Source organism: Mirounga angustirostris, unplaced genomic scaffold (genome assembly GCF_029215605.1).
Source record: "Mirounga angustirostris isolate CCGP_5_RB_7025 unplaced genomic scaffold, mMirAng1.0.hap1 SCAF_1, whole genome shotgun sequence".
NCBI lineage: Eukaryota > Metazoa > Chordata > Mammalia > Carnivora > Phocidae > Mirounga > Mirounga angustirostris.
The window spans coordinates 107,676,288-107,691,694 of record NW_026991709.1 but is presented as its reverse complement, the minus strand read 5'-3'; the positions used below and the strand labels follow the sequence as shown (position 1 = coordinate 107,691,694).

General features: G+C 41.2%; 1 protein-coding gene across 5 annotated transcripts in view; it reads left to right on the top strand.

Moving 5' to 3' along the window:
- The window catches only part of ARHGEF26 (Rho guanine nucleotide exchange factor 26), a 122,491-nt gene that overhangs the window by 82,285 nt on the left and 24,799 nt on the right, over positions 1-15,407 (top strand). For all 5 annotated transcript variants that reach the window (XM_054504352.2, XM_064586115.1, XM_045903513.3 and 2 more), the window contains 2 exons: positions 287-376; positions 6,467-6,621. In XM_054504352.2, the coding sequence (XP_054360327.1) occupies positions 287-376; positions 6,467-6,621 (245 nt within the window). The remainder of the gene's footprint in view (positions 1-286; positions 377-6,466; positions 6,622-15,407) is intronic.

Genomic DNA, 15,407 nt, shown 5'->3' with positions numbered 1-15,407 from the left:
AGAGGACAGAACCAAAGGCCTGAGGCCAGACTGTGGGAGAGCCCTCAGAGGACATGTGTCCCGGAGGCTTTTCAGGACTTTTTTTCCCCTCTGTCTTTACATCTTAATGACACCATCTTCAGCTGGGTACAATGTCTTAACTGTGTAAAACTGTGAGTTCTTTAGCTGTCAGAAATGAGTCTCTGGAGCTTCCCAAGTGCAGATTATTTCCTGCGAGAGATCTGCATTTGAAATTGAGGTTTCTCTCCTTGACCTCTTAACCCTCCTTATTATTCTGTGTTCTCAGCTGGTTCGACTATGCAATGAAGGAGCTCGGAAGATGGAAAGGACTGAAATGATGTACACCATTAATTCCCAGTTGGAATTTAAAATTAAGGTATTCTCTTATTTCTTCATGAACAGATTTATTACCGCTCGTGCTTAAATCTTATGTAAATAGAGAGAGATAGTTGAGGGCAACAAAGAAGATAGGAATTTGCTTTTCAGAGAAGGGCCATAAATTGATTGGAGGGGGACTGGACTTGCTGAGGCAGTCGCAGAAGTTCCAGGCAGCTCTGCTCTTGCTTATGGTCACCAGATAAAGTTGCCTTTCTCCAGGCCACAAGGTTAGATTTATGTAACTAGCACATTCCCCCACCCCACCCCCAAATTTAGAGAAAAGGATAAAAAAAAAAAAAAGAACTTTTAGAATGGAAAGGTGATTTCTTTACTATTCTCAGATTGTCCTGCAAAACAGAAACAAAAGCCCATGAATTGTAGCACATGTTCTCCTAAATTAGGTAAAGACACTCCTCTTCCAGTTTGCAAAAAAAAAGATTGTTAGTGGAGTTTTCTTTTCAAATTTGTTTTTCTTCCATAATTCTCTTTTGGATATGTGCTCCCTCTTACTGCTTGTATGATACTGCTTAGGAGTGGATGACGGGATGTATAAAGAAGAAAATGACCCTGAATGGCAAATCTAGGTCATAGTCTTTCGTTGGCTCACAACTGAGTTCTTAATGGAAGTGAGCGCTCACGATTGTGCTTGTATTTTATTTTGTAACTTGTAAATTTAATTAAGCAACTTAAAGGACTAGTTGTATTTTTTTCATAGTAAAAGTGCTCCTAAATTGTGTGGTGGATATGCAGTGCGGTGGTGGATCAGCATTTCATGGTCTTATGCAGAGAGGAGATTCTTTGCCTTGCCGTTGCAGTTGGAAGACCACTGGTATAGTATAGCTGTGTGCTTTTATTTTATAAATGAGGAAAATAAAGCCCAGAGAATACTTAATTGTTAACGGGGTCACTGGGCTAGTGGTGGTAGAATCAAGCCGAGGGCCCGTATGTCCTGACTTGCAGATCAGCGTCAGCTCTTTCACCAGAACATCCTGACTACAACAGTTTAGATGCAGGAATGTGACAGATAATTCTTAGAACAGAAGATGATGTGTACTTGTGAAAAACACACATGCACTTTGTTATAACGGCTTTCTACAGAAATTTATTGCAATTTCCAAACCCATCTTTCCTCCATCCCTCAAAAAGAAACTTGTCCTTGTCTGTAATTTGATTCTAAGTATTTTAGAAAATATATCTAGACATCAAAAGTTTTTTATCTCCTCCTTTTTAAAGATTATAAATTCCTAACCACTTTGATTTTTAAAGATGATAAATCCCTTCCCTAACCATTTTTCTTTTTTTTTCTTCACTGAAAATCAGTTGGCTTAAGCTATCTTTAAGCTCTATTTCTCTAGAACCCCAAATTAATTTGTAATTGAAAAATGCTTACCCCAAGGGTCCTTAAAAAGAAACGATTAACATCAATTGGGTTCATGAATTTCGGGTTCTTTGTTTTCTTTTGGTTCAATGATTAAAATATTTGCAAGCCTAAAGGAAGATATTTTATGTTTAGATTTACAATGAGGCACTTAATTCAGACTACTTAGGAATACTAATAAAATCTGAGGATCTCATTTCCATAACACTTTATGGACAACAGTAGACATTTTTATGCAGTTCATTTTAAAGACGAGAAGATAGATGTCCGAAGAAGTCAAATGTTTTGTCCTAGCACATGTGTTGTGTCAACTAATTTTGTGAGCACTTTCTCTGTGGAAGGCAGCCAGAAAACCAAAACCTAATCCCTGCCCTCAGGGAACTTACAGTCTAATAGGAGACCAGGAAGTACAGAGGAGTTGGCAGCCTCTGCAGCTGTCGCTGTAGATGGAAGACAATTGAGAACACTCTCTCCTTTTTTTTCAATTTTTTTTTTAGAATTTAGTGATTCATCATCACTTATATACAACACCCAGTGCTCATCACGACACGTGCCCTCCTTAATGCCCGTCCCCCATTTACCCCATCCCCTACCCACATCCGCTCCAGGAACCCTCAGTTTGTTCTCTATAGTTAAGAGTCCATTTTATGGTTTGCCTCCTACCCTCCTCTTTTTTTTTTTTTTTTTTTTTTTTTGAGAACATTCTCCATGGGAAGGGGTGGTCAGCCCTACCTGTGAGGCATACAGGGGTGGGGAGCTCGTAGCAGTCAGGTAAGGCTTCATACCAGAGGTATGTTTGAGTTGAATCTTGAAAGGTGAGTTAGGAAGGGTCTTCTAGAAGTAAAAGGTAGGAACAAATGCACAGGGCATGGCTTCAGCTGCTGTAGCCCAGCAACTGTATGTGTCCAGTGTGGACGGGCATGAGGTGCAGGGGGAGCAAGGCAGAGCCAAGCAGTAAACAACAGCTCACGTGGGGGGCCTGGTGTCCTAGAGGAGCCGCTGAGCAAGGTCAATTGGGAGCCACTGAAAAGTTCTAAGCAGGGAAGCAACACTTTAGCAATGGGAAAGGCCTTTTGAACTTATTCCAAATCCAGAAGTCATTAAAAAAATAGTGTAAGTTCATTTATATGAAAAATTTTAAAAATTTCTCTATAGAAGGGAAAAATAAGACATAAAAAAGTAAAAAGAGAAATAGCAAACTGGGAAAGTATTTGCACCTCACATATAGACAAGAGGTTAATATCTTCAATGTGTAAGCTCAAAGAGATAAGAAAAAGTTAAGGAAAAAAAACCATTACCAAATTGCAAATTAGAAATCAACTCCACCATCTACTAGCTGTATGAGCTTGGCCATTACTTTATGTCTTAGTTTTCTGAATCTTAAAATGGGACTGATAATAGTACTTTCCCTCAGGGAGTTATTGTGAGGATTAAATTAATTACTAGACCTAAGGGACTTGGAACAGATCTGATTGATAGTAAGCAAGTAGTAAATATCTTTCAGATTCTTTGTCAGAATAGTTTCATAGGCCTGCTAGGCATGTTGCAGAGGGATGAAGAGCTAATAGGATGTGAAACTGTTTAAACAGATTAGACTTTTCATCCAAGAACCTTGGCAGGAAGAAGGAAGTGAGGGCTGTGGAGAAAAAGTTGGTCACCAAACTAAGATCAGACACCAGTTTGTGCCTCAAATCCAAGTGTTTTTTCCACTAGACCCCAGCTTTCTCTAAAAGTTGCCTGCACAAAGTTGGGGAGGATTATTTTTTTTTTGTCTTATAATGGAAAGTTTGGCCTTATGAATAAGCACATGGGGAAATTGAGGATTGCCGGGCTATACCATGAGCCATAAATTAAGTGTAATGGAGTGGGGTGGTGTATTGGTGGGTGGATGGGTTTCCTGGTCATTATTTGGGGACCTTGCTAATAAGTAGAAGTCTAAGATATAGCAGACAAAATGCAGAACTCTGAGGTATTAAAAAGTCTGTGCATTGTAGAACACAATTTAATGGCTTCTCAGAAAATTAATAGGATTACCATATGACCCAGCAACTCCACTTCTAGGTATATACTCAAGAGAATTGAAGATGGTCATTCAAATAAAAGTTGTATGTGAGTGTTCATGGCAGCATTATTCATAATTGCCAAAAAAGTGGAAACGACCCCAATGTTCATCAAGAAAATAGGTGAATTGATAAATAAAACGTGCTACATTCATACAGTAAAGTAGTGTTTAGCCATAAAAAAGGATTGAAGTTCTGATACATGCCACCATTTGAGGGGCCTGTATTATATAATTCTGTTGATATGAAATGTCCAGAATAGGCAGATTAATGGGGTTAGAAGGTAGATTACTGGCTGCCAGGGCCTGGGTGGGGGAGGGGAGGGCAGAATGGAGAGTGACTGCTTACTGCTTATGGGGTTTCTTTTATTTATTTATTTATTTATTTATTTATTTATTTAAATTCAATTAGCCAACATATAGTACATCATTAGTTTCAGATGTAGAGTTCAGTAATTCATCAGTTGCCTATAACACCCAGTGCTCATCACATCACATGCCCTCCTTAATGCCTATCACTCAGTTACCCCCTCCCCCCACCCACCTCCCCTCCAGCAACTCTCACTTTGTTTCCTAGAGTTAACAGTCTCTCTTGGTTTGTTTCCCTCTCTGATGACTTCCTGTTCAGGTAATGAAAATGTCCTGGAGTTAGGTGGAGATGATCATTGCACTGCACTGTGAATGTACTAAAAGTTACCAAATTACATGTACACTTTAAAATGGTTAAATGATTAATTTTATCTTGACTAAAAAAATTATTCTCCAGCAGCTCTTCTTTGTCTCACTGGCCTATAATATTAGTTAAGTTTTATGCTGCAACTAGTTTTCTAGGATGCTACTTAACACAAAAAAGAACGAAAAGTCTTTTCTCCATAGGACTTATTTCAGGACTTTTAAGGATATATTTTTATTTATGTATTTCTTTTCTAGTGTTGGTTCTATTCAGAGTTTCATAACTAGGGGAGTTCATTTATTCCACCGTGGATTGTTTGGATTCTTTTCTTTGGTCATTTTAATAGTTTCTTCTTAAAAAACAAACAAACAAACACTATTGAAATGAGTTTAATCACCTAATACTAAATTTGGAAACAACAAACATTTAGAATACCAGATTTTTGCTTTCCAAAAAAGCATTGACATCTTGAAAACTGCTGTCGATTTTAGATCTTCTATTAGAAATTTATTTTTGCCTTGTGGAATATGAGGAATCCATAAAAATTGATCTAGTTAAAAAAAAAAAAAGCTTAAAAGACTTCTTCCCCCCATCTCCTAAACCAAGAACAGTTGTAGGCATGTCTACTGGACCTTAGCCACAAGACTGCCCTTGGTTTATCCTAGGCTGACAAGCACTAGCAAGATAGCACTGTGTTCTCTAATTGTCGCCCTTCCACAGAACCAAACCGGACACATAATCCCTTGTGGTGACCTCCGGGGTGGGATGGTAGGGCCCTCCCGACTTATCTCAGCATCTCTCTCTCTGTCATCTGCCTTTTAAGTCTCAGCCATCCCAGTTGGACAATCGTTTGATTTGAGATTTGGGGGCTGGAAACTCCATGAACTCCCTTAATAGCCAGCTTTGAAAGTTTGAGGTCAGCCGTAATCTTTCATCTTCCTTTTTAAACCTTCAGGAAAATAGTCTATAACTGATGAGCAACCTCCTAATAAAAGTCACTTTATAAAATTAAAAAAAATATATATATGTGTGTGAAATCCTTTCTTAGCTTTCTTATTTCCTCTCTAGTATTCTCAGTTTCCTCTAGCTATTTTTAAATCACTGTTCCCTGAAAAGGATGGCCTTTGGTACTATTACAGCTATTTTTTGTGTGCCCAAGACCTTTTGCTTTTTCTGTGGATACAGTTTTTAAAATCAGATTTTTGGCAATAGCATTTCTGATAACTTAAAAAAAAAAAGAACTCCTAAGGATAAGGATTATTCTGTGGTTTTGAGAGTTTTTCAGTTGGAAACTGGGCACTGAATAAAGAAAAAACACTATGTAATTCCTTGGATACAGCCTTTTCTATGAGGTTAAGATGGATTATTTTGAAAGAGCGTTGTTTGCACAGCCAGAAAGTGGCCTGATGCTTTCAGGGATGAATTTCCATGAGGAAAATCTGCTTCAAACTTAAGAACAGGTGTTCTCCAGAATATGGCTAAGTAAATAATCAGTAGACAAAACATAGTTTGTGGGGAGTTTTTCCTGTTGAATAAAATCTTTTTAGTTGATAAAGTGGATGCAGACTTTTCTGTTTCTTGTTAACTACAATTATCGGGTTCTATCTTGTGATATTTAAAATAGCAGCCATTGATACCGATAGATTTCCTTTTGAGGCTTTTCTTTTTTAAGTGACTCCCTGTCCATCTTTTGAGAGTTACAGAAGGATAATAATTTTGGGCTGACCCGATAATATTTTCTCACTGAGTTTTCGTTGTCATATAGGCAAGTTAATAGTTTATTATATTGGAAAATAATTGTTCTTTTTTCATTTTCTCTTGGAGAATGTACTCTATATTTCACTGTTATATACTTATAAAATAATGATGTATACCATGACATGTGTTGTTCGTTTAGATGTGAGTTTTAATTTTCCCTTCAATACTCTTAAGAGGACTTTCATTTGGCTTCGTACACTGAGTTTTTCTCCTTCGATAGCCTTTTCCTCTAGTCTCCTCTTCCCGGTGGTTGGTAAAAAGAGGTGAGTTGACAGCCTATGTGGAAGACACCGTGCTTTTCTCAAGAAGGACATCTAAACAGCAGGTCTACTTCTTTCTCTTTAACGACGTGCTCATTATCACCAAGAAGAAGAGGTAAGCCATTTTGTGATATGCTGGTTGTACATCCAGTTTTAAAGCTCTGTAATTCAGATGTCTTTTACGGTTGATTATCCTCTAAAAGCTTGTGATGTTAGATGTGTAGTTTCCACATGTGGAATCATAGTAGCATCCATGTTTCACTTTCTTTAAATTACATAGCCAGTTGAGACTCAAATCATTCCAGCCAACCTCTGTCAAGCTTAAAAGTGCACAAGCCACCCTTCTGAGCATTTTACACATGTATATCATTGGATTCTCATGACGTCCCTGGGGAGGTAGTGCTCGTATTATTCCCCATCAGCATTTTTCACACTTCTGCCAAAGAATTTTTGTATAAAACAGATAAAAGTTGCTCCAGTTGAGAACAAGCTGGGATGCAACTCGAGTGTTTGTAACTTAATTTAAAACCCACTGCTCTTAATGGTTGCTGGTCTTGAAAGTCTCCCTGTGACTGCAGAATGAGAGCGGTATACCAGTACTTCCTTCTGAAGAGGATAAAGTCAATCATCTGGCAGAGTGTTTCATACACAGACGTGCGTGCACACATGAGCGCGCCCACACACACGCTCCCCTCAGCTCTTTCTTTTTTTTTTTAAAGATTTTATTTATTCATTTGAGACAGAGAGAGAGAGCACAGGAGGGGGGATCGGCAGGCAGAGGGAGAGGGGGAAGCAGGCCCCCCACTGAGCAGGGAGCCTGATGTGGGGCTCGATCCCAGGACCCCAAGATCATGACCTGAGCCGAAGGCAGACCCTTAACCATCTGAGCCACCCAGGCGCCCCAGCTCTGTCTTTCCTTAGGGAACATTCTTCATCAAGTGTACTCAGTGGCTTGTAGGATTGCAGAGTATTTTTTTTACTGGCCCTTCATAAATATTCCAAATCTTTTCTAGAATATGAACTTAGAGAAACAACATAAATCTGGTTTTTTTTCCACATAGGAAGGCAATGATGGTGGGCTGAATTGCTGGCATAAAATAGGTGTAAGGGTAGTTCATGGGGTACAGTTTAGATAGACAAGGTGAAGAGAATCAAGGTAACAGGACTTCATGAATGTATAAAATAAATGTACAAATTTATCATGAGATAGTTTAAATTCTACTTCTGAGTTGCTGACATTTTAGCTTGACAATTCAAGCTAAATTGAAACAGAGTATGAACTTTTCTTTTTGCTCCTTTTAATCAGACTGTATTATGAATTATTTCAGCTGCTTGGCTGTCCAGCTGAAATGAAAATTATGTATGGTCTACCCTGAAAAGCCATAATACGACTGTGATAAATACATAAAGATGCTGATTACTGTTTTTCATACTTAGGAAAATAGTGTTGTCATAACTTCAAGAAGAAATTATTTCTCTTACCTGAGACAGTTTCAGTAGTTCCAATAGCTAAGTAAATTTGATAAATAAAAATTGGAGAGGGATTATAATTTTGTATTTTTATATTTATTTGGTTTCCTATGAGATAGTATGTTTCTTTGGCTTTCTTTGAGATGTTTTGTTTCAGGAGAAAGTAATTATATATGACTCTTCAAATGCCATTACTCTGGACTTTTAACATCTTCCAGCTGTTGAAATATTTGTTCTGTCTCAATGGACCAAAGGCTGTAACTAAACTTTTCATTTTCGTGATAAAATACATGTTGACAGGATGAAGCCAATTTTAAATATAAATCTAGCTTTGATTAGGATGTCTTCAGTGAGTTCATGAAAACATTAAGGGTATTTAAACCAGTATAGTACAACTTTTATCCTTGAACTTGCATAGAACTACCCAGTAACTACAGACTTTTTCAACTTGAGAATTAAGGTATATGCTATTCTATTTAGCCGTGTACTTTGCCCTCCACAGCAGATTTTGTCATTATATGTGTGTTACTTTCCTAGCTCTCCCACTTTTATTTGCTCAGGCTGTGTTTGAACTTGTATTATTAGTAAATGAAAGAAAAGAAAATATACATCTCCAACGAAGACGGCAACCTGGGTACCTATCTTTGCCTTTACCAAAACTGGGATTTTTTTTTTTTTTTGCCCTTACCAATGAGCTCATCGTATTTCTAAGGTGCTCTTGACTAGGAGAATAGCCTTGAAGGCTCAAGTCGTTTATGACCTGAATACATGGTGAGGGTGACAAGCAGACCACAGAGACTGGATAAACAGGCTCGGTTAAAAATGTATAGTATGCGCAGCCGTATTTACACTGTAGCTTCAAGGAGGCAACTGCGAATGCTTCGCATGCCAGAGGCAGCAGCGAAGGAGATACACCAGCTTTGAAGAAGGCAGTAATTTAGGCTTGGCTGCGAGGTGCAGATAAAGGATAATTACCTGTGCCAACTCTGGAGGGCCGATCCAGCCACCCACTGCCTAATTGTAATTCCAGGGTTCAGCCAAGGGGCTTAGCTCCTGGGTCTGCGGTGGGTTTCAGCTTCAGGGAGGCTCCTGGCTACTGGGGGAGACTGCTCGGGAGGGCAGTTACTCTTCCTCCTCCGACCCAGTCTGGCAGCTGGTTTATGCTGAGCACGTTCCACAGATGGCTGGGTGTGTGGCCACCTCGGATCTGCACTGCGTCTGTTAGTGCAAGTGCTTATGGAGCTGGTGGGGACCGTGGGGCTGTCTCCTAGGACAGGGATTTCCCCCCTTTTTTTAGAATATTAGAAGAAGTTTCAAGTCTCCATTAGCTCTGAGCTGGTTTCGGGTCGCTGCATTAATAGTCTCTTCTATCAAATTTCTGAAGGACTCTTCTGGATGAGAAAGTGAATTCTTTCGTAGTTGAAGCTTTGACAGCAGGTTGGGTGGGTACTTCTAGAGCAGAGTTCTCTCCTTGGCACTCTTTTTTTTTTTTAAGATTTTATTTATTTATTTGAGAGAGAGAGAGCAAGTGCCAGGGGAGGGGGAGGGAGGGGAAGAGGCAGAGGGAGAAGCAGGCTTCCCGCAGAACAGGGAGCCCGACTCGGGGCTCGATCCCAGGACCCCGGGATCATGACCTGAGCCGAAGGCAGACGCTTAACGACTGAGCCACCCAGGGCCCCCTCGCCTTGGCACTCTTGAGGCCTGACAGTTCTTTGTTGTGGGGGCTGCCCTGTGCTTTGTAGGGTGTTTTAGCAGCATCCCTGGTCTCTACCTGCTATTTGCCAGTAGGCTCTCCTTCTCAGTTGGGACAAACAACAATGTCTCCAGACATTGTTGTATGTCCCTTGGGGAGGAGCAGATTGCCCCCATTTGAGAACCACTGCACAACAGTGATGTCAGACTGTTAATGAGTACTGCCTTCAGAATAGGGGGGATGTGCAAATGTATCAGACCTGACACAGCACTAACAGTAATATTGTAAGAGGGGAACAGACTGCCACGTTATACTCCTAGATTAATGAATAGTAACTTATTTATGCCTAGTAATAACTTATTTATAATTATCCATTACAGTGCACAGACCATACCCCATGTCCAACCTTAGGGACCAAGTACTGTTGTGTCCAGTTCTGAAAGGTGAAAACTGAATTCAAGACCTAAATAGGTTCAGACTCTCAAAAGCCTTATTTTGTAAGGTAGTCAACCGCCTATTCTCCTTTAGTGCCTTCGATCTGGCTTAAGTCTTCCCTCCCAATTTCTTCTGAAGCAAAAAGCAGTTCCCCCTCTGTTAGTTTTTTTCAGCTGCTATAGCAAAGTCTCACAAACTGGGTGGCTCAAGACAATAGGAACGGATTGTGCCCCAGTTCTGGAGGCAGTGGTCCAGAATAAAAGTATTCGCAGGGCCATGCTCCCTCTGAAGTCTCTGGAGAGAATCCTGCCTCACTCCTTCCAGCTCCTTGTGGCCCCTGGAATTCCTTGGCTTCAAGGAGCATAACTCCAATCTCTGCCTGTCTTCATATGGCATTCTTCTCTCCGTGTCTCAGTGTGTCTCGAAATCTCTCTCTCCTTATAAGGACACCAGTTACTGGATTTAGGGCCTACTCTACCCCAGGATGATCTCACCCTAACTTGATTACATCTGCAAAGACCATATTTCTAAATAAGGTCACATGTACAGGTACCAGGGGTTAGGACTTTCGCAGACTTTTGGAGGACACAGTTCAACTCACTACCCTCCCCCAACCCATCACCACTGTTGAAGTATGATTATGATCACATAATGAATAAATGTGTTTAAGAAAAATGTCTTAAGCCAGTTGTAGAACACACCATTTTTTAATCAACATTGACTGATGCCGTTCTTCCTAATTTTGGAATGTCATCTTGGTCATGTGACTTGAACACCTCTATTTGGAGGGCTCATAGGTTACCTTCATCTGTATCTTCTCCTTCAGACCTGTTCCTTCTCCAGTGTCTCTCCCCTCCTTTGTTAAAGCCACCTCCATGCATCCGGTTGTTCCCCAATAAACCCGAAAGACTACTTTGGCTCTGTGTACTCGTTGCGCTCCCCTGTCCAGCCAATCACGGGTCTCTTAGGCAGCCCCTGAAATTGCTTCTCTCCTCTTACATTGCCAGGGCGCTTGTGGAGCCACCTTGAATTTACCTGTGAGACACCTAACTGGAGTCATACCACCATCCCTCCATCCACTTGACATTACACAGCAGAATGTAAAAATATGCTTTTTAAAGGACACATTTAGGGGCGCCTCGGTGGCTTAGTTGTTAAGCGTCTGCCTTCGGCTCAGTTCATGATCCCAGGGTCCAGGGATCGAGCCTGGTGACAGGCTCCCAGCTCAGCGGGAATTCTGCTTCTCCCTCTCCCACTCCCCCTGGTTATGTTCCCTCTCTCACTGTCTCTGTCTCTGTCGAAAAATAAATTTAAAAATCTAAATAAATAAATAAAAGACACATTTACTCAGGCCATCTCTTGCAAATGGCCCTTCCGTGGTCCTACCTTGTACTTAGCCTCACTGAACCACCTTTCTAGCCACCAGGACCCGACACATCATTCTTTGCCTGAATTCTCTCACTTCGCCACTGACCCAGTCCACCCAAGCCTTTTCTAGCGAAAGTCCTTTTTATTCTTGAGGTCTTAGATGAATTGGCACACCCACTGGGAGTTCTTAATCCAGTCCTCGGTAGTGGGTTCATTTCTGTTGCTTTATGGTCCCATAAAACCCTGTACTTTCTCTGCCATAACATTTGTGTTACTATGTGTTCATGTCTGTCTTGTTGACCTTTGTATCCTTAGTGCATAGCCCAGCGATCTGGCCCATAATGATCATTTATAAATGTCTGTTGAATTTGAACCAATTGTGGAAATATAAACAGTTTGAGTGAATGCATTACTCAAAGGGCAGACCCCCTCCTTCTACTCCCAAGCTAAAATTTCTTAGAATTCTCCTTTATTTTTAAAGGATGTGATTTTTGTATTCTGCTCCATTATATATTAATTTTGGATTCATTTTGGCAAAAACAAATCTGGACCTTTGTTCATCATGTGGCTTATCATATCTCCGGACTTTTACCTATAAAGTTATCCATAAGTGCCACATAACCTCAATTTCAAAAACATTTAGGACCATATTTGCAAAAACTCTGCTCTACAGAGGAAGTATTTTTAGGCCTGCTTTTATTTTGTCCTATTGTTGTCAACTAATGTTTTGAGCTGCAAGTAAAAGTCTCATCATACGAAAGGGTTTAAGCAATAAAACTGGTGAATCATCACACACACACAAAACAAGAAGTCAGGTGAGCTTGGGAAACTCTCCATCTCCATTTCTCTCTGGTAGATTCACTGTTGGATCACTTAGGAAAGCTTTTGGCTGTATGTAACAGTTCCCAAATAACAGTGACTCAAATCCTCCAGATAGTTACTTCTCTCTGCAAAGATGTGACGATGCGGGGGCAGTCTGGGCCCCGTGGTCACAAGTAGCCCAGCCCTTGTCCATTCTTCAGCTGCAGTGTGCTCTGTCGGCTTTTTGCCCCCATGCAGATAGCTTCATGGTCGCAGATGGCTTCTGCAGATCCAAGCATCATGATTTCATTCAAAGACATAGGGAGGCAAGGCTGAGAAACAGAGGCTGACAAAGGGGCTCTTCCTGCAAGCGGCTTTTCTTTCTTTCTTTTTTTTTTTGTTTTTTTTTTTTATCAGCAGAGGAGAGCCTTTCCCAGACAATCCCCTGAAGACTTCTTATGTCTCATAGGTCAGTCATGGGTCCCAAGACTTGTCATTATAGGGGAGGCTGGGAGCGCTGGCTTGCGACCAAGGGGAACAGGAGAGCCGGGATTGTTTGGGTTGAGCCGGGATGCATCCCCTGAGGCTGGACACAATGGGACGTGGTAGACCAGAAGCAGGGGAGGCTGACAGCTGATTAGATTGCAGACAGTTGCTGCCACGACCAGGAAATCATCTTTTCCACAGAGCACTAATTAACATACAAGTAGTTGTAGACCAAAAGAACTCGCTAAAAGAGCTCGTGCTTGCCTCTAGGATGACCGCGGGGAAGGGGGTGGGGCCTTCGTTTCAAAGAAGCAGGAAGTGACTGGAGATTTAGACCCTCCTTGTGCTTGGCTGGCGCTAGTCGCCCAGCTGTGGTTCACCTGCGAGTCTCGTCGGTAGCGCCTTGTTGTGCCCGCCGGCCGAGACGTGTCCTTCCGCACGTTTGGAGCACCCAGATTCATGGGCCTGGCCTGGGGGTTGGGCATCATACCGAAAGAATGCAGAAATCTGGTCTAGTCTTGTCTGCAACAGTGAGTGTATCGTGTTCTGGTTTGTTTTTTTCCGTCCTTCTGCTGAATTCTCCACCCACAAACAATGTAACCGTGATGTTTTCAGGTATTCCCTGCAGATGAGCAGGAATAGTAATGGTGATGATAAGAACCCATATTACGGAGCATGTACAGTGTGCCATTAACAGTGCTCAGAGTGCATATGCAACATACCATCGAGTTGTCATAGCAACCTAGGATTCGTAGTATTTCCATTTAATGGCTGAGGACCCTGAGGCAGAGAGAGTCTCTTTTTCGAGGTCTCACAGCAAAGCCAGGATTCTAATCTGAGTTTCTGACTCCACAGCCCTCTCTCTAAACAATATCTTTATGCTTGTTCTTTTTTTTTTTTAAGATTTTATTTATTTGACAGAGAGAGACACAGCGGGAGAGGGAACACAAGCAGGGGGAGTGGGAGGGGGAGAAGCAGGCTTCCTGCAGAGCAGGGAGCCCCATGTGGGACTCGATCCCAGGACCCTGAGATCGTGACCTGAGCCGAAGGCAGGCACTTAACGACTGAGCCACTCAGGCGCCCCTAAGCTCGTTCTTTTTTAACTTCATTTTTTTAGACTGTTTTCAACTTTCCCCCACCGTGTAATATCATTGGGAAAAATAGCCTAGAAACTTGCACCTTTTTTGTTTGTTTTGATAAACACCTTTACTGATTGTAGGAGAAAATTAGAACCAGTACCAAATTGCACTTGCGAGCTTTCCTCTGCCTTTGGATAATCTAGCGTCAGAGGGTAGGGAAGAGTTTCCTTATCATAACAGTTCCTTCCTGAAGACATTTAAGGCCGTAGATTGCCACTTCCTGATTCCTCGTTCCATAAATGTTATATAGACTGACATAACTTGAACTCTAAGACACATTACAAATCCTCAGGGTTTTAAAAAAGGATTTTCTATAATAGATTACTGCCGGATCATTATCATAAGTTCAGGAACTTAAGTTAGAACTTGAGTTTTCTCAAGTAGTTTGAATGCCCAGTGGCTTAAAACTGCACAAGCTCTTTGGAAAGGGTCATGGCCTGGCTTGATCCCATTTAGAGTTTTTCCATTTTGAAGGTTTTCCTACTATAGAAAGCTGAAGTCACCTGACACTGTCTCTCTTCCTCTGCAAGGTAAACTTCTTCCTTGGGAAATTAACTTTAAGAGAATCTTGGAAAGGCCATAAGATTCTCTTACTCAAAGCACTTGTATTCCTGGAACATAAACCTTGGTTATTTCTGACCACTGGTGGTTATCGGTTTCTAAATTCAAGATGGTGAGATAGGGTAGGAGAGCCATGAGAACCCCACTGCTTTTCTTCTCATCCTCTTTTTCTCTGGCTGCCGCACATACCCTTGATTCCTCTAATGTCATGAGCAGTTTGGGGATCCGTTCCTCTAGTCTGTAGGAAGAGTTGACCTTGCTTTTCAACGCCGAAAGCTGTGGTGGCTGAGACGCACAATATTGTGTCTGGGGTCAGGTAGAACTGGGCTCAAATCCTGACCATGTCATCTTGGGCAAGTTACTGTTAATCTTTTAGAGCGTCGGTAGTCTCATCTGTAAAGTGGGTTTAACAGTTCATCTTCCTCATGGAATTTCTGTGAGAATTAAATGAAATAATGCACATAAACCTCTTAAGACAATGAATGGTCCCTGCTAAGTGACTGATACATGCTGAGTATCAGTATTATTCCTGGTATTATCTCTCTGTCTTTAAAGATCTTGGCACAAATCAAGTTATTGCCCTTCTGCTTCTAGCTTATTTTATAGTTTTAAAAAATGGTTTGAAACCTTTGGTCAGCGCTACACATCTGAAGGTTGTGGTGCACTCTGGGGTCAGACCTGATTTATGGCCCCTGATATATGACCTTAGGAATAAATGTGTTTAACTCAATGCCTCTCCCTCTCCGTCCATTATCAGATGGCAAGTGAGTGAGCGATAACCATTGATCTACTTTTGTTCTTTTATAAGTTGGTGGGAATCACGTGTACGCTTTTGTAGTAGCGATTCTCTTGCAACATCCCTTACAACTGATTAGGAGACAGTATGACTTTGTGGCTGAAAAAAGGGAATTCAGCATATTTTTCCCTTTCATTCAAGGAAGTCAGTGG